Consider the following 24,312-nt stretch of genomic DNA (forward strand, 5'->3'; position numbering starts at 1 on the left):
TTCCTTTTGGTCACTGTAATAGACCCTACCACAGTGATCAAAAAAAAAAAAAAGTAAATAAACCCACCCCTTTATAACCCCCTTAGCTAGGGAAAAAAAATAAAGAAAATGCATTTATTTCCATTTTCCCATTAGGGTTACAGTTGGGCTAAAGTTAGGCTTAGGGTTGGGGCTAAAATTTGGGTTAGAATCAGGGTTAGGGTTGGGGGTGTGTTGGGATTAGGGTTAGGGCTGGGGTTAGGATTAGGTTTAGGAGTGTTGGGGTTAGGGTTAGGGTTTGAATTGGGGGGTTTCCACTGTTTAAGTAGATCAGGGGGTCTCCAAACACGACATGGCGCCACCATTGATTCCAGCCAATTTTCAAAAAGTCAAATGGTGATCCGTCCCTTCTGAGCTCTGCCGTGCCCCCAAACAGTGGTTTACCCCCACATATGGGGCATCAGCATACTCAGGACAAATTGGACAACAACTTTTGGGGTCCAATTTCTCGTTCCCCTTGGGAAAATAAAAAAATTAGGGGCTAAAAAAATCATTTTTGTGGAAAAAAAAATGATTTTTTATTTTCACGGCTCTGCGTTATAAACTTCTGTGAAGCACTTAGGAGTTCAAAGTTCTCACCACACATCTAGATAAGCTCCTTGGAGGGGGTCTAGTTTCCAAAATGGGGTCTGTTGTTGGGGTTTCTACTATTTAGGCATATTAGGGTCTCTGCAAACGCAACATAACGCCTGCAGACCATTCCATCAAAGTCTGCATTCCAAAATGGCGTTCCTTCCCTTCCAAGCTCTGCCGTGCGCCCAAACAGTGGTTTACCCTCACATATGGGGTATCAGCGTATTCAAGACAAACTACACAACAACTATGGTGGTCTAATTTCTCCTGTTTCCCTTGTGAAAATAAACATTTGGGAGCGAAAAGATCATTTTTGTGGAAAAAATATGATTTTTTTTATTTTCAAGGCTCTACGTTATAAACTTCTGTGAAGCACTTGGGGGTTCAGAGTGATCACCACACATCTAGATCAGTTCCTTAAGGGGTCTAGTTTCCAAAATGATGTCACTTGTGGGGGGTTTCCACTGTTTAGGCACATCAGGGGTTCTCCAAAAGCGATATGGCGTCCGATCTCAATTCCAGCATTGAAAAAGTCAAACGGCGCTCCTTCCCTTCCGAGCTCTGCCGTGCGCCCAAACAGTGGTTTACCCCCACATATGGGGTATCGGCATACTCAGGACAAATTGCACAACAAACCTTTGTGGTTCACTTTCTCTTTTTTCACTTGTGAAAATAAAAAAAATGGTTGTGAAGTAAAAGGTTTGTTAAAAAAAAAAAAAAAAAAAAAAAAGTTAAATGTTAATTTTTTCCTTCCACGTTCCTTCAGTTCCTGTGAAGCACGTAAAGGGTTAATAAACTTCTTGAATGTGGTTTTGAGCACCTTGAGAGGCGCAGTTTTTAGAATGGTGTCACTTTTGTGTATTTTCTGTCATGTACACCCCACAAAGTGACTTTAAATGTGAGATGCTCCCACAAAAAATGGTTTTGTAAATTTTGTTGTAAAAATGAGAAATCGCTGGTCAACTTTTAACCCTTAGGACTTCACAACAACAACAACAAAATTTGTTTCCAAAGTTGTGCTGATGTAAAGTAGACATGTGGGAAATGTTATTTATTAACTATTTTGTGTAACATATCTCTCTGATTTAAAGGCATAAAAAGTAAGTTTGAAAATTGCAAAATTTTACAAATTTTCGCCATATTTCCGTTTTTTTTCATAAACAAGTAATATTGAAGAAATTTTATTACCCCTAATGTGAAGTACAATATGTCATGAAAAAACGTTCTCAGAATCAGCGGGATCCGTTAAAGCGTTCCAGAGTTATAACCTCATAAAGTGACAGTGGTCAGAATTGTAAAAATTGGCCCGGTCATTAAGCTGCAAATTGGCTCTGTCACTAAGGGGTTAACAAAAGCCTGAAAGGGAACCTGTCACCCCCAAAATCGATGATGAGGTAAGCTCACCGGCATCAGGCGCTTATCTACAGCATTCTGTAATGCTGTAGAAAAGCCCCCGATGTATCCTGAAAGAGGAGAAAGAGAGGTTAAATTATACTCACCCAGGGGCGGTCCCGCTGCGGTCCTGTCCGATGGGTGTCTCAGGTCCGCTCCGGCGCCTCTTATCTTCATTCCATGACATCCTCTTCTGGTCTTCACACCGCAGGCGTACTTTGTCTCCCCTGTTGAGGGCAGAGCAAAGTACTGCAGTGCGCAGGCGCCGGGCCTCTCTGACCTTTCCGGCGCCTGCGCACTGCAGTACTTTGCTCTGCTCTCAACAGGGCAGACAAAGTACGCCTGCGCCGGAGCAGCGACGTGAAGACCAGAAGAGGACGTCATGGAATGAAGATGGGAGGCGCCGGAGCGGACCGGAGACACCCATCGGAGCGGGACCACCCCTGGGTGAGTATAATGTAACCTCTTTTTCTCCTCTTTCAGGTTACATCGGCGGCTTATCTACAGCATTACAGAATGCTGTAGATAAGCCCCTGATGACGGTGAGCTTACCTCACCATCGATTTTGGGGGTGACAGGTTCCCTTGAAGGTTTTGTTGCATAGTTGACATACTTGGAACATTCATAATTCCCAGCACCTTATAGAGATATGTCATTTAGGTAAAATTGCTAACTTTATGCCTTGAGTCAGTGATACATCATTTATGTATTTTTTTTTTAATGCTATTAGCTTTTAAACAAAAACTTTTATAGCTAAAATAATTATTTTTGCATTGTTATATTTTGAGAGCTATAACTTTTTAATTTTTCTGCTGATGGAGCTTATGGTGGCATTTTTTTTGCGGGACAAGATGATGGTTTCAGCAATAACATTTTTATTTACATTTGCATTTTTTGATCGCGATTAGTGATGAGAGTGTGCTTGTTACTCGAGATTTCCGAGCATGCTTGGGTGTTCTCCAAGTATCGTGGGCGTGCTCGGAGATTATGTTTGTGCCTCCGCAGATACATGATTTGCAGCTGCAAGACAGCCTGAATACATGTGGGCATTCCCTAACAAACAGGCAATCCCTGCATGTATTCAGGCTGTCTAACAGCCGCAAATCATAAAGCCGTGGGGACACAAACAATCTCCGAGCACAACCACGATACTCAGAGTACACCCAAGTACCCATAATATACGAGCATGCCTAAGATACTCGGAGAACACCCGAGCATGCTCGGAAAGCTTGAGTACCGAACACACTACTCGCTCATCACCAATCGCGATTTATTCCACTTTTTTTCCAGCATTATGATGAAAAAGCATAGTTTACCACTTTTTTACCCCAGGTCACTATGGCAACAATTGAGGGGCAACGATCTGAAGGCAGAGGAATCTCCTGTCCCTCTTCCTGTATTCATGTTGGGATTGCAGCATATAGGGTGTTGGCACAATCCCTGGTTGTTAGAGCAGGAGTTCGGCCACTAGCAGTGCCGAGCTCCTGCTGATCGTGTAGAAGGTGTTGATATTTCAGCCCCACTGTGCAATCATGCTGTGATCAGTCAGATCGACTGACCCTTTGGGTGCGGGGATCGATGGCATGGATCCCCGTAGCTCCTCCCGTGCTGCTCAGCTGTCACCTACAGCTGTCGGCACTGGACTGTCACTGCGTGTTTACATGCAGTGACAGTTCAGAATCATGAAGGGCACAGCACGTCATGGTGTGGAAACTGGTACCTGCTTATGACGTGCTATGTCTATCATTGGACATAAAGGGGTTAAAAGGTTTAAAAAGATGGGCGAATTATACATTGTAGTGGACCACCTCTTTAACATGAATTTAAATGTGATTGAACACTTCTGAACACAAACATGTCCCTAATTATAACAGGGTGCCCAAAGTTATGCAACCACATCATTTTATTAGCCCCCCCCCCTCAAAATGATATAATTTTGTTTCTCAACTCATTTGTACAGATTATGGATGGATAAAAGGTAGGAAAAGTTATGAAAACTGAAATTTTTCTTTTTAGTATGATTGTTAACAAGGGTCTGATTCCTTTGTATATCCACTGTGCAATACACCATTTATTTGCAGCAAAAATGAACACATTTCAAAACCATGCACGGGTTGGGTGCCAGCCGGAAGTACAGGTTTGGCCACTGAGGAGTAGGACAAACAAATAGAAACATTTCAGCTATAACAACTATTTCATATCTACTAGGTCTACAAAAAAAAAGGTACCCCTCACCCCCACCCCCCATACCTGTAGCGTAGCTGCAGCAAATAACTCTGGCAGAGTCTGCAATACGGAAAGGCTTTCATCTCCCATAGAAACATCAAATGCTGTTTCAAGACACTGGATTGCAACTGCACATAAACAACAGAAAGCAGTGAATTGTATTACTTTATACACAGTAACTCAGATGAAGGATTACAGTTCTCATGTGCGCTACAATATAATTAAAGGGTCTGTCTGCACAGAATGACTGTTCAAACCAAGTACAAGGGCTCAGTACATCATGGCGGGGCCAATCATTCAAGCCCACCTTCTCACTTGCTTGTTTACCACTAATCTCCATCCCCCTTCTTTGATTGACAGTTCTGGCTGGGAAGGATGGAGATAGATGGAAACAAGTAAGGAGGGAAGGGGTGGTTACATGGTTGGCCATGTCCGCCTGTACTTGGCTTGAACAGACATTCTGTGCTGACAGTCCCTTTAAAGGGGTTTACTAAAGGTTATTCCATGTAATGTGTTTGTGAGAGAGTGTTAGGAATGTGCGACATGAGAAGAATGGAACGAAGAGTAATAGAAACGATGGTGTGATGACTGATAAGTATTGATCGATGGATGTATACTGTACAGTGTATCAATATACTAATACACAGGCATTCTCAGGTTACGAACTAGGTAGGCTCTGTAGGTTTGGTCATAACCCAAATTTGTACAGAGAGCGGAAAATAGACCAAGTCCACAAGGGCCCGCTCCTCTCTGTCTGTTACGGATAGTATGCTCACTGTATTTTATACTTATGCTCTGTATGTAACCCCTGCTCATGTACAGCACCAGGGAATCAATGATGCTCTAAAAATAACAACCTGGCTGGTAAAGAACAAACCGAACACTAACCCCATCACTGACCTGTTATGGCCCATCCGGTCCTCTTTTTCCGCCGTAGTGGACGGCATCTCCAGCCTCTTTACTATAGGAAAGGACTCCTGGCTGCATCCAGGCCTCAGAGGTCACTGCGTGTTGTAAGGTTGCCAAGTTGTGAATTCAGGATGTGTGCAGCAACCTTATGACAGGGCCTATGGTGACGAGGCTGGAGATGCGGTGCACACGGGCAGATCGAATAGGGCCGGAGGCTGGAGAGGTGAGTGATTAGGTGACTAGTAGTTTCTAAGCCTTACATGGGTAACTATGAATTATAGACAAGTCCAATATTCATTACTAGAGGACTGCCTGTAAATATGTATATTGATATATAGCTAATGGGCGTACATATATTGTTTGGAGACAGAATGCTTCTGGGAAATTACGGTATATATATTTACATTATCAAACTTGCCAACTTTCCTGCAAAGTCTGGGTAAAAGACAAACCCCCTTTGCTAAAGTTGGCAAATGCCCAGGCCAATGCCCTCCTAAGGGTGAACTTATCCGATGCAGAAACTTCCACATTACGATATGCTGCTGATTGCATATAATATGGTTTTTATGCATTTTTCCCACATAAACCCCATAGTGGAATAAAATGGCATCAAAGTAAGTACAATTTCTGAAATCTCACGTACACTTTTTTCTACCACTTGACCTGTGATGCAAATTTTAAAGCCAGCAGCATGTCAATTATTTCTGTATTTTTGACGCCTTTGTTTTCCAGTGATATCACTGAAGCAGGGGTGTGCCATCCATCGCAGCAGCCTACACAGCCGTATGTGTTTTGGGGGGGGAGCCCGGAGCCAGTCAGCACCGGGTCCCCTCCCCCCATCACAATTTCAGAAGCATCCACATCTTCAGAACACAGCATTGAATACCATGGAGAATCAGAATGCCAAAGGCTCCATGATCCACCATACAGCCCGAATGCGCGAGTCTGAGGCCCTCAGCACTGCAGGCACAATGACGCCATTACATCGCGCATGTGCTGCGGAGCTTCAGAACTCACGCTGTACAGAGCAGCGCCGGGGGAACAGGGTTTATGCCAAATACAATGGTACGTGAATAAATTTGGACAGCATTCGGATGCGGATTTCCCCAGACTAATCTTCCCACTCCTGGAGTTATCACGTCCCTCTGGGAGTGACAAGATTTTCAAGAGCAATGTCATCGCTGCCTCTTTGCAAGTTTATATATGCATTCTTTTCCCGGTGACTGTGCAGAGAAGCCCGGAAGCGTACACCTAGCTTTACTACACATTCCCAGGGCACAGAACGTCGCACCAGATTTGCAATGTGCTGGTGGTGACAACAATTAAAGTTGATTTTATAGTTATATCTGAATCATTAAGCTACAAAAAGGCACTTATCAGGATTTAGAATTTAGTGCAATAATGTCATGGTGGCGGTTTAAGGGGGCTAGGGCATTGGACAGGCTACCTTTAATTTAAAACTAGGGTAAAAACGACAATTGTATAGTTTAGCTACAAACACCATTGTTATTATCATTTACGGTAATAGCCGTAGGAAGTGAGGTCAGATTATTTTGCTCATGTCAGGTTCCCTGCTGGAGTAGTTTTAGGATCAAGCTGACAATGTGGTACTACTATTGTTTAAAGGGTAACTGTGCATTCAATAACTATTCAAAATAAGTATTCCTCTGTCTGTACATGAGAAGTAACAATCTCTGGCCATAAAATCACTTATATCCTACATTGTCACCAGTTTTTCCCTTTGCAGTGATTTCTCGCGTAGACTGCACAGAGGGAAATGCCTGACCATCATTCACTTTTTAGCTCGCAGAAACGTATTGCAGCAATAAGGAAGACATTATACAGTAGAATGCTGAAAAAGGAGCATGGACCGCACCTCCAAAAAATCATACATTGATCTAATGTTACTGAACATGAGGTTCTTAGCTTAACATTCTGCTCAGACTGTATGAAGACCACTGCCACGTCACAGCAAACCTCTCAGTCGGGTCCTTACTATTTTTGCTCAGTCGTGCGTACTCCATCTTGCAGCATGGGAGCTGTGAGCCACCAGTCCGCTCGCCCTGCTGGTGTATTGTCGCTGCGGTGGTGGTTAGCACACGATGCCACTCCTTTAAGGTAATAGAAGTTAGGACCTGCTGAGATGTTCACCGTGACGTGGCAGTGGGCTTCATAAACTTCTGATCAGAATGTTAAACCAAGAACCCCATGTTATATATCTTTTTGTTTAGTGGCATTAGATCAATGTATGATTTTTGGAGGTGCAGTCCATGCTCCTTTCTCAGCACATTATACAGAAAGGCTGAGATGTGTTTATCTGAATCAAGCTCTGAAGTGAGGTAAAACACTTGTAGAGCTTTAAGTTTGTCTCCCCCCTTCATAGAGGATAATGGGCTGTAACATGATACCTGCAGTCCATCTTTGAGCAACCACATGGGATCAAATAGAGGACAGGGGCACATGTGAGAAGGTTACCCCTTACCTCCCCTCCTGCATCCATGCTTATTTTCTTCTGTGTTGTCTGACCTCTGCAGGAGGGGAGGAACAGGTTAACCTTCCTACACACCAAAGAACAAGAGCTTATGACAAGACAGAACTTGAAGGGGCTCCTTCATTTGGTTATTCAGAATTAAAGGGACTGTCGGAGCAGAATGACTGGTCAAGCCAAGTACACGCGCTCGGGGCTTCACGGCGGGGCCATCATTTATATACACCTTCCCACCTGCTTGTTGTCCCGCTATCACCATCCTTCTCTGTTTCTATGAAACCAGAGCTGTCAATCAAATAAGGCGGTGGAGAATGACGGAAACCACTATGATTGGCCCCATTGTTTGGCTCTGAGCAGCAAAACTGACACAATCCCTTTAATAAACACCCCTACACTCCTGGAGGGGCTCCTGCTTCAGAAAGTTGTTTCACAGTCACCTGATCTTTGCTTTACAAAACAGATGCAAAAAAAAAAAAAAAACTACACCCAGAAACACTGTGTTGAGTAAAATAAAATAACAGACCATGGTAATGCCAAATCCCATACCTTCCAGACTCTCCTGGGCATCAGAGGAAAGTCCACCATTATGAAGCTGGTCTTGGAGATACTGGATGATAGAAAATGCCAAGCGCTTCTTCTCTGCCATGGTATATGTAAACTCCTGTCCTCACAAGAGTAGCACCTGCAAAGACATGATGCCAGCTGTCTGGCATTTTACTATGCAGACCAGGGTAATGGGTACACATAGAAATATCACTCAACATGAAAGCAGCCGCAAGATGTTTTCTCAGGTTATAACCGTATCTCAGACACATCCTGTAACACTACGCTATGCCCAGACGCACTAAGGGACAGGAAATAATTGGCCGGAACATCCAACATCTGGGAATCTGTGATACAATCAGTATAGCAACACGTAGAACATCCTAATATACTTTGGGGGTGAATCACTAAGACTGGCGTAACATATGTCAGTCTTAATAAAGCGTCAATGGCGTACACTGACCCGATTCACCAACTGCAGCTGGCATCTAGATGGCAAACGCTGCTATATTTGCCCTCAACTGAGGAGTTACGCACAAATATTATGACTTAAGGCGTTTACACCAGATTTTAGGCATAAGCATCCTAATGAGTTACCTTTGTATTTCTACACCATGATATCTAGATATTCGTGTGTAAGGTGCTTACATCAGAATTCTGGCATAAAACACCTTAATAAACTTGCGACCTTTGACATTTATACGCCAGTCATGGCCAGCTATGCCGATGTGGGTGTACATAGGCAAGACGGAGCATAACTTACTCCAGAAATGTTCTTCAGCCAACAGCTGCTATACATTTCTGGTGACGGCACATGCTGGGTATCAAATGCGCCTTATTCACTTGTACATCAGTCTTGATGAATCGCCCCGAAAGTTGAGATTGAGCAGCAGTCCAACACCCATACCTAGATCAGAAGCAATGCATGCACCTGCTGTGAAAAACACAGTCAACCCCTAGTCGGGAGATTTCAGTGTACAGCGACTAGGCTTTCAATCCAGAAAACCCCCATAAACGTGCGACGTGTCACATGTCCGGCCTGAGGAAGACGCCTGTCCGATGTTGAAACGCGTAGCCCTGGATTCATTTTATAAATGCCTGCGGTAACCACCACACCGCTGCACGACCAGCTCTCCCCTCGCCCATCCCTTGTAGATTGTCACCCCTCACGGGCAGGGTCCTCTCTCCTCCTGGACCAGTCGTGACCTGTATCGTTTAAGATTACTTTACTCATTTTTATTATGTATACCCCTCCTCACATGGGAATAAATGGGGTAATGTTTTTATCTTAATTTTTATACTATTTATCTTTTAGTTAAAGCGGCTTTTCCAGGACCTAGCCATAGGAAGGATTATTAATCCCCGGTCATTGGCAGTCCGGACCCCTACCAACCAGCTGATGGACACAATGTGCTTATTGTTCTACCTATTGTGTAGCAGCCACTGATGGGACCTGCTCCCGTACTGGGGCCGGACCCCCCCAGTCTGACATTGGTGGTCTCTCCTACCACTAGTCCAGCAGGACCACCTATAGAGCCATAGGAAGGATTATTAATCCCCGGTCATTGGCAGTCCGGACCCCTACCAACCAGCTGATGGACACAATGTGCTTATTGTTCAGCCTATTGTGTAGCAGCCACTGATGGGACCTGCTCCCGTACTGGGGCCGGACCCCCCCAATCTGACATTGGTGGTCTCTCCTACCACTAGTCCAGCAGGACCACCTATAGAGCCATAGGAAGGATTATTAATCCCCGGTCATTGGCAGTCCGGACCCCTACCAACCAGCTGATGGACACAATGTGCTTATTGTTCAGCCTATTGTGTAGCAGCCACTGATGGGACCTGCTCCCGTACTGGGGCCGGACCCCCCCAATCTGACATTGGTGGTCTCTCCTACCACTAGTCCAGCAGGACCACCTATAGAGCCATAGGAAGGATTATTAATCCCCGGTCATTGGCAGTCCGGACCCCTACCAACCAGCTGATGGACACAATGTGCTTATTGTTCAGCCTATTGTGTAGCAGCCACTGATGGGACCTGCTCCCGTACTGGGGCCGGACCCCCCCAATCTGACATTGGTGGTCTCTCCTACCACTAGTCCAGCAGGACCACCTATAGAGCCATAGGAAGGATTATTAATCCCCGGTCATTGGCAGTCCGGACCCCCACCAACCAGCTGATGGACACAATGTGCTTATTGTTCTGCCTATTGTGTAGCAGCCACTGATGGGACCTGCTCCCGTACTGGGGCCGGACCCCCCCAGTCTGACATTGGTGGTCTCTCCTACCACTAGTCCAGCAGGACCACCTATAGAGGAGCCTCGCCAGGAGGGATGACACGGAGTGTGGGGAACCTTCCCGTACACTGCCCCATGGGGTTACTGGTCCCACCACTTCCCAGGATGCTCTATGTGCAGGTCACACGTCTATCGCTCTCTGTTATCAGCCACTGCCTTGCGCCGCATACAGAAGCGCTCGTCCTGTAAGCAGCAATGGTGGCGTCAATCCACGAGGCCCCCCGGGCAATGAACAAGTGTCCGTCTTACCAGCACTACTCACATGCGACCACCGTCCCTGGATGCGGAAATTGCTGATGATGTGTGAAGTCAGCGCAGGAAGTGACGTCATCCGCAGGCGCCAGGGTTGGCGCGTCACACAAGGCGCAGTGCACCGGCCATATTGGGGCCAGCTACACTGGAGAGACGCGCGGAGCCCTCCCCGCACACGTGACTGCCCCTCCCATACTGCACCGCGCTGGTGCCCCTCCCACACTGCACCGCGCGGCTGCTCTGGAGGCTTCTGTGACAGGCGGAGGACATGGCCCCTACAGGTACCGGTAGCAGCGTGGCTCCCGGGCAGGTTACGGGTGGGAGTCGCCTGGCTGTCCGGCACACAGGAGCACGGTATACTCGGGCTGTGTGCGCGGGGCACAGTACTGGCGACACCATGTCACCATCGGCCTCCTTTTCTGCTACCCGCATCCTTGTCCTCCCAGAAGGCCCCTTCTCCGCAGGGATGAGAGCTGACCTGGGTTTTATTATCCAGGGCTGGACTTGGTTTCTTATTAGTCCATTTATTTTTTTTAATTTTAACAAGTTTAGTGACAAAAATGACAATAATAAGAGAGAATGCAGCGAGGCGCCTTGATGTGAATACAATCAGCTGCTAAAGTTATAAACCAGTCATCAAAGTGGGCAATGAAGGGTGTTATTGAAAGGGTTAAATGACTTTGGGCCACTGATGGCACACTGCAGACACACAGGGGGCCCGGCATCACATTCAGGTCTCTCCAGCTTGGGGCAAATGGCCACTTTTCACAGATTTGGATAAGTATTTGGTGTTTTTCCGGGGTTAAATGACTCCGGGCCACTGATCTCACACCAACCTGACATACAGTGATGGCCCACATCAAAGTCAGGTCACTCCAGCTTAGCCCAAGTCTGTGGAAATCTATTTTCCCCACTTTGATACCACTATGTATGTAATGGTGCTGTGAGATTAGGGGCCCAAGGTCTTTTAACCCTTTCAATGACGCCCTTCATTGCTCACTTTTGATGGCTATCTTTGTGCCAGTTTTATAAAATGTGTAGCTGATTTTATGCACATTCACATCAGGGCACCTCGCTGTATTGAATTTTATTATTGTGTTTTTTTTATTTTTGATGTTAAACCTGTAAGAAAACAGTAAAAAAAGGAATTGTCGAATAAGAAACCAACTTTAGGCCAAAATAAGAAACTGGACGAATAGGAAACCGACTTCTGCATCGTTGAGATCTGACCGTATTTTCTCATTCTCTAGATCATATGATGGAATTGCCTCCTAAGAAGGAAGAGAACCGGCTCCGATGGGATCTTACTCCAGAACAAATCCGCTCAATGGCTGCCAAGCTTATTGAGAAAACCAAGCGTGTGTATGACGGTGTGGGCAGCCTGGAGACGGACCATGTGTCCTATGAGAACACGCTGAAGGTGCTGGCTGACGTGGAGGTGGAGTATGCAGGTGAGCCACTAACTGACTGAAGAGGAGCCCTGGCTCGGAGGAAACGACTCGCTGCTCTAGGATGAGGATTAATGGTAGAATAACACACGTTGTTACCTCCATTAATGTAGCAGCTATGAGAGCTTTTTTAAATTTTGCTAGATAAGTTGTATTTTTAAATGCAAATTTTTTTCTTGATTATTTTTAATTGCCGTATATACTCGCGTATAAGCCGGACCTGAGTATAAGCCGAGGCACCTAATTTTGCCACGAAAAACGTATTGACTCAAGTATAAGCTGGGTATGCATTGTCCCCTCATCCCAGTCCTTGTGTACATGGCTCCCCCATAGCTGTCCTTGTGTACATGGCTCCCCTATAAACAAAAAAGAAAAAAAACCATCCCACTTACCTTCCCTGCGCGCCCTCGCTGCATATCGTTCCGGTGCCAGCAACTCTTCTGACCGAGCAATCACGTGTCCCTGCTTATTAATGCAATGAATATTCACCTCTCTCCACGCCAAAGGGTGTGGAGAGAGGTGAATATTCATCCCCTTAACCCCCAAGGGTGGTTTGACCGGGCCAATTTTTACAATTCTGACCACTGTCCCTTTATGAGGTTATAACTCTGGAACGCTTCAACGGATCCTGATGATTCTGACAGTTTTCTCGTGACATATTGTACTTCATGATAGTGGTAAAATTTCTTTGATAAGACTTAAGTTTATTTGTGAAAACAACGGAAATTTGGCGAAAACTTAGAAAATTTAGCAATTTTCCAACTTTGTATTTTTATGCCCTTAAGTATTTTGTGTGACATATCTCTGTGATTTAAGTAACATTTCTCACATGTCTATTTTACATCAGCACAATTTTGGAACCAAAATTTTTTTTTGTTAGGGAGTTATAAGGGTTAAATTTGACCAGCAATTTCTCATTTTTACAACACCAAATGTGATGTGGTCCCTAAAAAAAAAAATGAAGTCATTTTGAGGTGTCTATATGATAGAAAATAACCAAGTGTGACACCATTCTAAAAATTACACCCCTCAAGGTGCTCAAAACCACATTCAAGAAGTTTATTAACCCTTCAGGTGTTTCACAGGAATTTTTGGAATGTTTAAAAAAAAACAAAAAAGAACATTTCACTTTTTTTCACAAAAAAATTTACTTCAGCTCCAATTTGTTTTATTTTACCAAGGGTAACAGGATAAAATGGACCCTAAAAGTTGTTGTACAATTTGTCCTGAGTACGCCGATACCCCATATGTGGGGGTAAACTGTTTGGGCGCATGGCAGAGCTCAGAAGTGAAGGAGCGCCATTTGACTTTTCAATGCAAAATTGACTGGAATTGAGATGGGACGCCATGTTGCGTTTGGAGAGCCCCTGATGTGCCTAAACATTGAAACCCCCCGCAAGTGACATCATTTTGGAAAGTAGACCCCCTAAGAAACTTATCTAGATGTGTTGTGAGAGCTTTGAACCCCCAAGTGTTTCACTACAGTTTATAACGCAGAGCCGTGAAAATAGAATTATTTTTTTTTCCACAAAAATTATTTTTTAGCCTCCAGTTTTGTATTTTCCCCAAGGGTAACAGGAGAAATTGGACCTCAAAAGTTGTTGTCCAATTTGTCCTGAGTACGCTGATACAACATATGGGGGGGGGGGGGGGGGGCATTGTTTGGGCGCATGGCAGAGCTCGGAAGGGAAGGAGCACCGTTTGGAATGCAGGCTTAGATGGATTGGTCGGCAGGCATCACATTGCATGTGCAGAGCCCCTGATGTACCTAAACAGTAGACACCCCCCACAATTGACCCCATATTGGAAACTAGACCCCCCCCCCAAGGAACTTATCTAGATGTGTTGAGAGAACTTTGAACCCCCAAGTGTTTCACTACAGTTTATAACGCAGAGCCGTGAAAATAAAAAATCATTTTTTTCCATCATACATGATGGCACCACAAGAGAGGGGATCCGCCCATCAAGGACAGGAAACCTTCAAGATAAAAGGGGGCGGCTCCTCTCTCCACATCAGTTGGTTTCCTGTCCTTGACGGGGAACCCTCAAGATGGAAGACTTCTGATGAAGACAAGAGGATGCCTGGGTCGGGTGGATTTGGGCAGGCGCTGGTCTGCTGCACCCGTCACCAGGTACCCGTAGTCGCCTCGGGGGCCATGTATACCATGCCCCCCCTGAGCGAAGCATGGCCACAGCCCGCGAGGCGAACGCCTGGGTGAAAATTATCCACGGGGACCGCAGGTGGCGCTCTCCCCCTGTTGATTTAAAAATCCTGCTGTCCACGGGGGTCACCTTTTGGTGCCCCCCCCCTGTTGACCAAAGGTGGCCATGCAGCCCGTAAGGCACATCGGTGCCTGGGCTTAGTAAGTCTCCTCGGAGGTTGGGGCCCTCCCTGTTGAGTTTCAAAAAGCAGGTCTCCCCCCTTCTCCCTCCTCCCTGGCGGTACCTGAGGCTACACAGAGCGGTGTCCGGAGAGTGGTGAGTGAAGAGGCTGCGCTGTCTGCATCTGTGGCGTGGACACTCCCTCCAGCCTCCCTCCAGCCGGCACCAGGTATCCGGGAATGGAGGTACGTGCGTGCGCTCGGCAGCACACGGAACGTTTAATGCGGGCAGGGGGGCCAGAATCTTCGGCGCTCACCGGAAGTAAAGGCCGGGTGCGCACCCGGAAGTGAAGGAGCGTGCACCAGAAATAATAGCCGTGTGCACGCGCAGGACCCGGCGGCAGCACTCGGAGGCAGGATCAACCAGGTGTATGGTGGATCTAATAGATTGCCGGGTGCGCGCTCAGGAATCATTTTACCACGCAGGCGTTTCTGGCGGCCGGCAATGGCAGGATCAGCCAGGTAAATGGTGGCTCTAATAGCGCGCACCGGAAGTGGTTACCGGGTGCGCGCTCTGACATGATTACAGCGCAGGCTTTGCGCTAGCGGCCGGCAGATGCAGGATCAACCAGGTGATTGATGGCATCTATGAGCACCGGAAGTGGTGCAGGCGCGATCAGCCAGGTAATCATTCATGACAGGTGCGATTAGACACCTGATTACTGAAGCGACCAGTAAAGGCAGGATCAACCAGGTGATCCATTAGAAAAAAAAAAGGGAATCTATTTAAACGAGCCAGAAATGCTGCCCTGTGTCACTAAACCAGGCCAGGTTGAAGGTGACTACTTGTTGCGTGGTGGTGTGTATTATGGAGAGCTTTTCACCAGAGCATTTGATGCCACAGCAAGAAGTGCAGGAGAGGTGGTCTCGCTCAAGCGAAAAGAGCCAGATCCGTCATGGCAGCAGCATGGCAGCAGCAGAAGCCGCTCGGACAGCATACGAACGGATCGGCATACCAAGGAGGGGTCCCTAGTCTCATTGGGAGACACGGAGAAAGCCAATCAACCTCCGGATCCGGTACCCGTACTTTGAAAGCGTCCGAGTGGTGAGTGAACTGCGAGAAAGTCCAGCACGCTAATGTCTGTTCTTTTCTCTTATCTCCTCTCTCCCCTCTTTTCTTATATACATTGCGGGGTGGAGTATAGGAGGTCCCCAAAAAGTATAAGGCGAAGACTAAAAATAAAGAATGTCCTTTATGTAAAAAGCCTTTAGAGACATCTTGGGGTAAAAGACTGTGTCAGGAGTGTATCAACCAAACTGTGGCAGAGGAAACGCCCTCCTTTACGGACAGCCTAAGATCTCTGATTTAGTCCGAAGTCTCTAGGTCTGTAAAAGCATTACAGACAGCTGACACAGATGCCAGATCTAGGGACAGATCCAGCCCCTCAGTAGGATCCCAAAGAGATTCCTCGGAGTCAGAGCAGGATTCAGATACAGCTCGCTGCTCAGATAGTAGCTCAGAGGAGGAAGACACATTTCCAGCGGAGGCTACGGATAAGCTTATAAAAGCTGTTCGTTCTACCATGGGGCTGGTAGACGAGAAGGCCAAAAAGACAGCCCAAGAACTTATGTTCAGTGGTCTACAAAAGAAAAAACGGAGGTCATTCCCTATTAATGAACAGCTACAAGAACTGATTAAAAGGGAATGGCAACAACCAGAAAAAAGGTCCCAAATAACCACCTCCCTAAAAAGAAGGTATCCATTTGAGGAAGAGGCGTCCTCATCTTGGGATAGAGCCCCAAAGATTGATGTGGCAGTCTCAAAAGTTACCAGGAAATCCTCCCTGCCATTCGAGGACCTAGGTTCTCTAAAAGAACCTCTGGATAGGAAGGTGGACAGTTCCCTGAAGACAGCATGGGAAGCCTCAGCAGGAGCACTAAGACCAGCTATCGCGGCCACTTGTGTAGCCAGATCCCTTAAAATCTGGATAGACAACCTGGAGGAACAGGTAGAGCAAAAAGTTCCCAGGGAAGCTATTCTAGAGGCAATACCAACCATGAGAGCAGCAGCTGTGTTTCTAGCTGAAGCATCAGCAGACTCGGCTAGGCTGGCAGCAAAATCAGCAGCTTTAGCCAACACAGGACGCCGTGCCGTATGGCTTAAATGCTGGCCAGGAGATACTCAGGCAAAGATGAAGCTTTGCTCTTTGCCTTTTGAGGGGAACTTCCTGTTTGAACCGGCGTTAGACGAGGTATTGGAGAAAGCCGGTGACAAAAAGAACAACTTCCCAAAACAACCATTTCAGCCCTTTTGACGCTCCTTTCGGAGAGGCCAAAAAATTCCGAAGGCAGCAGTACAGAGACCGAGACAGGAGCAACCTGGACAAGCGACCCAGGGGAGGAAAGGATTCTATTTTGGCAAGTCCCCCAGAGACACCAAAAAACCCTCCCAGTGACGGTCCTTCTCAGGTGGGAGGGAGGCTCTCTCACTTCCTTCCAGCATGGGAGAGGATCTCATCCAGCATATGGATCCGGCAGATCGTAGGATCAGGCCTAAAACTAAAATTCCACCACTGGCCTCCAAAAAGATATATGCAGACTCCGGTACAGTCCTCCCAAGAGAAACAAGACAGTCTGGAGGGGGAAGTAACATCACTCCTAGACAAGCACGTCTTGGAAGAGGTTCCTATAGAGGAAAGGAGTGAAGGATTTTATTCCCCTCTTTTTCTCATAAAAAAACCAGACCATTCCTGGAGGACGATAATAAATTTAAAAGGCCTCAACAAATTTCTTGTAATACCATCATTCAAGATGGAAACCATAAAATCAGCGGTGAAGCTTCTATATCCCCATTGTTACATGTCCGTCCTTGACCTCAAGGACGCTTATTATCACGTCCCAATCAGACAACAAGATCGTCAGTTTCTCAGAGTGGCAGTTCAGATGGGGTCCCAGTTGCGTCACTTTCAGTACAGGGCTCTGCCCTTTGGGATAGCAACAGCCCCACGGGTATTTACAAAGCTGATTGCAGAGGTCACAGCACATCTCAGAGAAAAAGACACTCTGATAATACCCTACTTGGACGACTTCCTGATAGTGGGGAAGAACTTTTCTCACTGTCAGGAGCAGGTCAGGATAGTGATGGACACTCTACAGACACTGGGATGGCAACTAAACCTCAAAAAATCCAAACTAGAGCCAGCAATGGTCCAGAATTTCCTGGGGATAACGGTAGACTCCGTGGCACAGGAGTGTCGCCTCCCAGAAGAAAAAGAGGAAAAAATTAAACATGATTATGACCACATTAAAAAAGCCAGAGATGACTTTAAGAAGAGCCATGTCAGTGTTAGGATCCCTAACCTCCTGCATACCAGCAGTAAAATAGGCCCAGTTCCATGCAAGAGAACTGCAATGGTGTGTGCTGCAGAACGACCTGGAACTTCAGCGGCAGCTAGAGCAGAAGATCATTCTCCCACTCTGTACTCCAATCACTGAGATGGTGGTTACAGATAGAGTCATCTCCGAGAGGAGTTCCCTGGACATATACAGCCTCCAAAGTGATCACAACGGACGCCAGTCCATAGGGGTGGGGAGCTCACCCAGACACACTGTGGGTCCAAGACCCCTGGGCTCAAGAGGAGAAAAATCTATCCTCAAACGAGTGGGAACTCCTAGCAATAGAAAAGGCGCAAGAAAAGTTACTTCCACACTTGGCAGGGCATCATGTGAGAGTCCTATCGGACAACCAAACAGCGGTCGCATACGTGAACCACCAGGGGGCACCCGTTCTTGGTCACTGATGCACATAACCACAAGACTCCTGTCTCTAGCCGAAAGGCACTTCCTTTCATTATCGGCCCTGCATATCCGAGGTGTGGACAACATAAAGGCAGACTTTTTAAGCAGGAACCACTTGAGGCAAGGGGAATGGTCCCTAAAAAAGTCAGTTTTTCAACAGATGGTACACATGTGGGGAAGACCCAGGGTAGACCTCTTTGCCTCAAAAGCCAACAAGAAAGTTCAAAAGTTCTGCTCCCTGAACCCAGCAGACAGGCCGTTGGCAGTAGACTCCTTCAGTATAGAATGGACGTCAGGAATCCTGTATGCCTTCCCACCGATATGTCTAGTTCCAGCAGTTCTGAGGAAGATCAGGGAGGACAAGGCCAGGGTAATTGTGATAGCTCCCTTCTGGCCGAAAAGACCATGGTTTTACTGGCTGAGAGTGATGTCGGTGACGGACCCGTGGGTTCTCCGGAAGACCAGGACCTTCTAACGCAGGGTCCCTTCAACCACCCGCAGAACTCCGGGCTCCATTTGACAGCCTGGCATTTGAGCGGTCGTTACTAGAGAAAGAAGGGTTCTCAGCTGGGTTAATATCCACCTTTGCTCAGCAGCAGAAAACCAGTAACGACCAAGATCTATGGGAGAATATGGAAGAAATTCCTGTCCAGCTCAGGGCCAATACGGGAAGGGGAGGTCCCAATAGTGGCAAAACTGGAGTTCCTGCAAAAGGGCTTAGATCTGGGGTTAGCTGTTAGTACCCTCAAAGTACACATTTCAGCCTTAGCAGCCCTGTTCAACTGTGACCTGGCAAGCAATAGATGGGTGGTGAGGTTTATCCGAGCCTGTAGTAGAGCTGACTCTGTCCCATCCCCTACTCTTCCACCATGGGATCTGAATTTAGTGTTAACAGCCCTGACAGAAAGCCCCTTTGAGCCATTAAATACAACTTCAGATAAAGTACTAACATTAAAAACAGCTTTGTTAGTGGCACTTACATCGGCCCGTAGGGTGGTGGATTTACACGCATTGTCAGCTGACCCCCCTTACACACAAATCATGGACGATAGGGTTGTATTAAAATTAGATCCGGCATATCTCCCCAAAGTGGTATCGAGATTCCATAGGGCTCAGGATATAACCCTACCCTCTTTCTGTCCCAATCCTAGTAACAAGAAAGAGGAGAGACTCCATTGCCTAGATGTCAGGAGATGTATCCTGCAGTATTTAGAGAATACAAAATCCTGGAGGAAACAGAGGGCTTTATTTGTTTTGTTCCAGGGGTCAAGGAAGGGCCTTAAAGCCTCGAAACAGACTATAGCTAGATGGGTGAGAGAGGCCATTATTCTAGCGTATAGTAGTGCAGGCAGGGTTGTTCCACAGGGTCTGAAAGCCCACTCCACGAGGGCCATGGTGACGTCGTGGGCGGAGAGAGCGGATGCTACCATGTACCAAATCTGTAAGGCGGCCACTTGGTCCTCTCCGTCTAAATTTTTTAAACATTATAGGCTAGACCTATCTGCTACCTCTGATCTCACATTTGGGAGAAGAGTGTTACAAGCAGTGATCCCTCCCTAAAAAGAATACAAATCTCTGTAACTCTCTCGTGGTGCCGTCATGTATGATGGAAAAACACGGGTATTACATACCTGGTAATGTGTTTTTTCATGAGACATGACGGCACCCTTATATTCCCACCCTTTTGATCACGTCATTAGTTGGGTGCATTATTAGCATTATTTGTATTATACACTCCCTGGGGTATCGGTGAATAGAACCGTATAGGATGTATTATTTGTGTACACTAACCAGCGGAGTTCCTCTCGTACTCTGTAAAACAACTGATGTGGAGAGAGGAGCCGCCCCCTTTTATCTTGAAGGTTTCCTGTCCTTGAACGGCGGGTCCCCTCTCTCGTGGTGCCGTCATGTCTCATGAAAAAACACATTACCAGGTATGTAATACCTGTGTTTCCATAGGTTTACATGGTACTGTAAACTCCATAGAAAACAGCTGTGAATCTGCAGTGTCAAAACCGCTGCAGATCCGCAGCAAAATCCGCAATGTGTGCACATACCCTTAACCCCTTCATGACCCAGCCTATTTTGACCTTAATGACCTGGCCATTTTTTGCAATTCTGACCAGTGTACCTTTATGAGGTAATAACTCAGCAACGCTTCAACGGATCCTAGCGATTCTGAGATTGTTTTTTTCATGACATATTGGGCTTCATGTTAATGGTAAAGTTAGGTCGATAATTTCTTCGTTTATTTGTGAATAAAATGGAAATTTGGCGAAAATTTAGAAAATTTCGCAATTTTCACATTTTGAATTTTTATTCTGTTAAACCAGAGAGTTATGTGACACAAAATAGTTAATAAATAACATTTCCCACATGTCTACTTTACATCCGCACAATTTTGGAAACTTTGTTTTTTTGTTAGGAAGTTATAAGGGTTAAAATTTGACCAGTGATTTCTCATTTTTACAACAAAATTTACAAAACCATTTTTTTTTTAGGGACTACCTCACATTTGAAGTCAGTTTGAGGGTTCTATATGGCTGAAAATACCCAAAAGTGACACCATTCTAATAACTGCACCCCTCAAGGTGCTCAAAACCACATTCAAGAAGTTTATTAACCCTTCAGATGTTTCACAGCAGCAGAAGCAACATGGAAGGAAAAAATGAACATTTTAACTTTTTAGTCACAAAAATGATCTTTTAGCAACAATTTTTTTATTTTCCCAGGGGTAAAAGGAGAAACTGGACCACGAAAGTAGTTGTCCAGTTTGTCCTGAGTACGCTGATACCCCATATGTGGGGGTAAACCACTGTTTGGGCTCACAGCAGGGCTCGGAAGGGAAGGAGCACCATTTGACTTTTTGATTGAAAAATTGGCTCCAATCTTTAGCGGACACCATGTCGCGTTTGGAGAGCCCCCGTGTGCCTAAACATTGGAGTGACCCCGTTTTGGAAACTAGACCCCCCAGGGAACTTATCTAGATACATAGTGAGCACTTTAAACCCTCAGGTGCTTCACAAATTGATCCGTAAAAATGAAAAAGTACTTTTTTTTCGCAAAAAAATTCTTTTAGCTTCAATTTTTTCATTTTCACATGGGCAACAGGATAAAATGGATCCTAAAATTTGTTGGGCAATTTCTCCTGAGTACGCCGATAACTCATATGTGGGGGTAAACCACTGTTTGGGCACACGGCAAGGCTCGGAAGGGAAGGCGCGCCATTTGACTTTTCGAATGGAAAATTAGCTCCAATCGTTAGCGGACACCATGTTGCGTTTGGAGAGCCCCTGTGTGCCTAAACATTGGAGCTCCCCCACAAGTGACGCCTTTTTGTAAACTAGACCCCCCCCCCAAGGAACTAATCTAGATGTGTGGTGAGCACTTTGAACCCCCAAGTGCTTCACAGAAGTTTATAACGCAGAGCCATGAAAATAAAAAATAATTTTTCTTTTCTCAAAAATTATTTTTTTAGCCCGCAATTTTTTCTTTTCCCAAGGGTAACAGGAGAAATTTGACCCCAAAAGTAGTTGTCCAGTTTCTCCTGAGTACACTGATACACCATATGTGGGGGTAAACCACTGTTTGGGCACATGCCGGGGCTCGGAAGTGAAGTAGTGATATTTTGAAATGCAGACTTTGATGGAATGCTCTGCGGGCATCACGTTGCGTTTGCAGAGCCCCTGATGTGCCTAAACAGTAGAAACCCCACACAAGTGACCCCATTTTGGAAACTAGACCCCCCCAAAGGAACTTATCTAGATGTGTGGTGAGCACTTTGAACCCCCAAGTGATCCACAGAAGTTTATAACGCAGAGCCGTGAAAATAATAAGTTTTCTTTCCTCAAAAATAATTATTTAGCCCAGAATTTTATATTTTCCCAAGGGTTACAGGAGAAATTGGACCCCAAAAATTGTTTTCCAGTTTCTCCTGAGTACGCTGGTACCCCAAATGTGGGGGTAAACCACTGTTTGGGCGCACACGTCGGGGCTCGGAAGGGAGAGAGCACCATTTGACTTTATCAACGCAAGATTGGCTGGAATCAATGGTGGCGCCATGTCGCGTTTGGAGACCCCTGATGTGCCTAAACAGTGGAAACCCCTCAATTCTAACTCCAACCCTAACCCCAACACACCCCTAACCCTAGTCTTAACACTAATTCGAACCCTAAGGCTATGTGCCCACGTTGCGGATTTGTGTGTGGATTTTTCCGCACCGTTTTTGAAAAATCTGCAAGTAAAACGCACTGCGCTTCACCTGCGGATTTACCGCGGATTTCCAGTGTTTTTTGTTTGGATTTCACCTGCGGATTCCTATGATGGAGCAGGTGTAAAACGCTGCGGAATCCGCACAAAGAATTGACATGCTGCGGAAAATACAACGCACCGTTTCCGCGCTGTATTTTCCGCACCATGGGCACAGCGGATTTGGTTTTCCATAGGTTTACGTGGTACTATAAACGTGATGGAAAACTGCTACCAATCCGCTGCGGATCCGCAGCCAAATTCTCACCGTGTGCACATAGCCTAAGTGCAACCCTATCCCTAAGTGCAACCCTATCCCTAAGTGCAACCCTATCCCTAAGTGCAACCCTATCCCTAAGTGCAACCCTATCCCTAAGTGCAACCCTATCCCTAAGTGCAACCCTATCCCTAAGTGCAACCCTATCCCTAAGTGCAACCCTATCCCTAACCCAAAAACAAAAATAAATATATTTTCTGTATTTTATTATTGTCCCTACCTATGGGGGTGATAAAGGGGGGGGGGGGGTTTATTTACTATTTTTTTTTATTTTGATCGCTGTGATAGAATCTATCACAGCGATCAAAATGTACAGGGAACAAATCTGCCGGCAGATTCGGCGGGCGCACTGCGCATGCGCCCGCCATTTTCCAGGATGGCGGCGCCCATGCGAGAAGACTGAGGACACCGGGAGGGACACCGGGACTAGGTAAGTATGGGGGGTGCGAACGGACAGCGGAGGGGAGGACGGGGAGGGTCAGAGGGGAGAGGAAGGCGCTTAGGACAGGACGGAGGGGTACGGAACACTGACGGCGGCTGCAGATCGCCGCCGTCAGTCAGTGAGGGGGCCAGATCGGGGTCTCCAGCCATGGCCGATGCTATTGCAGCATCGGCCATGGCTGGATTGTAATATTTTACCAATTTTCATAGGTGAAATATTACAGATTTCTCTGATTTGGCTGTTTCACTTTCAACAGCCAATCAGAGCGATCGTAGCCACGGGGGGGCGAAGCCACCCCCCCCCTGGGCTGTAGTACCACTCCCCCTGTCCCTGCATGTCGGGTGAAATTGGAGTTAACCCTTTCACCCGGCCTGCAGGGACGCGATCCGACCATGACGCATATCTGTGTCACAGGTCGGATTGGCACAGGTTTTCATGACGCATACGCTGCGTCAAAGGTCGGGAAGGGGTTAAAAGAGGGTAAATCATCACGCAATGTTGCAAAAGATGTTGGTTGTTCACAGTCAGCTGTGTGTAAAATCTGGACCAAATACAAACAACATGGGAAGGTTGTTAAAGGCAAACATACTGGTAGACCAAGGAAGACATCAAAACATCAAGACCGGAAAATTAAAGCAATATGTCTCCAAAACAGGAAATGCACAATAAAACAAATGAGGAACGATTGGGAGGAAACTGGATTCAACGTCTGTGACCGAACTGTAAGAAACCGCCTAAAGGAAATGGAATTTACATGCAGAAAAGCTAAACAAAAGCCATCATTAACACCTAAACAGAAAAAACAAGGTTACAATGGGCTAAGGAAAAGCAATCGTGGACTGTGGATGACTGGATGAAAGTCATATTCAGTGATGAATCACGAATCTGCATTGGGCAAGGTGATGATGCTGGAACTTTTGTTTGGTGCCGTTCGAATGAGATTTATAAAGATGACTGCCTGAAGAGAACATGCAAATTTCCACAGTCATTGATGATATGGGGCTGCTTGTCAGGTACAGGCACTGGGGAGATGGCGGTCATTACATCTTCAATAA

The 24,312-nt window shown here is 46.2% G+C and overlaps 2 protein-coding genes across 6 annotated transcripts in view; one reads left to right on the forward strand and one right to left on the reverse strand.

Annotated features, from left to right (window-relative positions):
• The window catches only part of SGTA (small glutamine rich tetratricopeptide repeat co-chaperone alpha), a 59,398-nt gene extending 48,540 nt beyond the window's left edge, over nt 1–10,858 (reverse strand). Inside the window, exons 1-3 of one of the 4 annotated variants that reach the window (XM_077271647.1) lie at nt 10,721–10,858; nt 8,174–8,309; nt 4,255–4,358 (exon numbers count right to left, since the gene is read on the reverse strand). In XM_077271647.1, the coding sequence (XP_077127762.1) occupies nt 4,255–4,358; nt 8,174–8,273 (204 nt within the window). In that variant the 5' untranslated portion in view covers nt 8,274–8,309; nt 10,721–10,858. Of the gene's footprint in view, nt 1–4,254; nt 4,359–8,173; nt 8,334–10,720 lie in introns of all 4 variants that reach the window. The other 3 variants (XM_077271650.1, XM_077271659.1, XM_077271653.1) reach the window with 3 other exon arrangements.
• THOP1 (thimet oligopeptidase 1) overlaps nt 10,859–24,312 on the forward strand; it is an 80,969-nt gene continuing 67,515 nt past the window's right edge. The window contains exons 1-2 of one of the 2 annotated variants that reach the window (XM_077271643.1): nt 10,859–11,004; nt 11,974–12,174. In XM_077271643.1, the coding sequence (XP_077127758.1) occupies nt 10,992–11,004; nt 11,974–12,174 (214 nt within the window). In that variant the 5' untranslated portion in view covers nt 10,859–10,991. Of the gene's footprint in view, nt 11,078–11,973; nt 12,175–24,312 lie in introns of both variants that reach the window. The other variant, XM_077271644.1, reaches the window with a different exon arrangement.

Source organism: Ranitomeya variabilis, chromosome 1 (assembly GCF_051348905.1).
Source record: "Ranitomeya variabilis isolate aRanVar5 chromosome 1, aRanVar5.hap1, whole genome shotgun sequence".
Lineage (NCBI taxonomy): Eukaryota > Metazoa > Chordata > Amphibia > Anura > Dendrobatidae > Ranitomeya > Ranitomeya variabilis.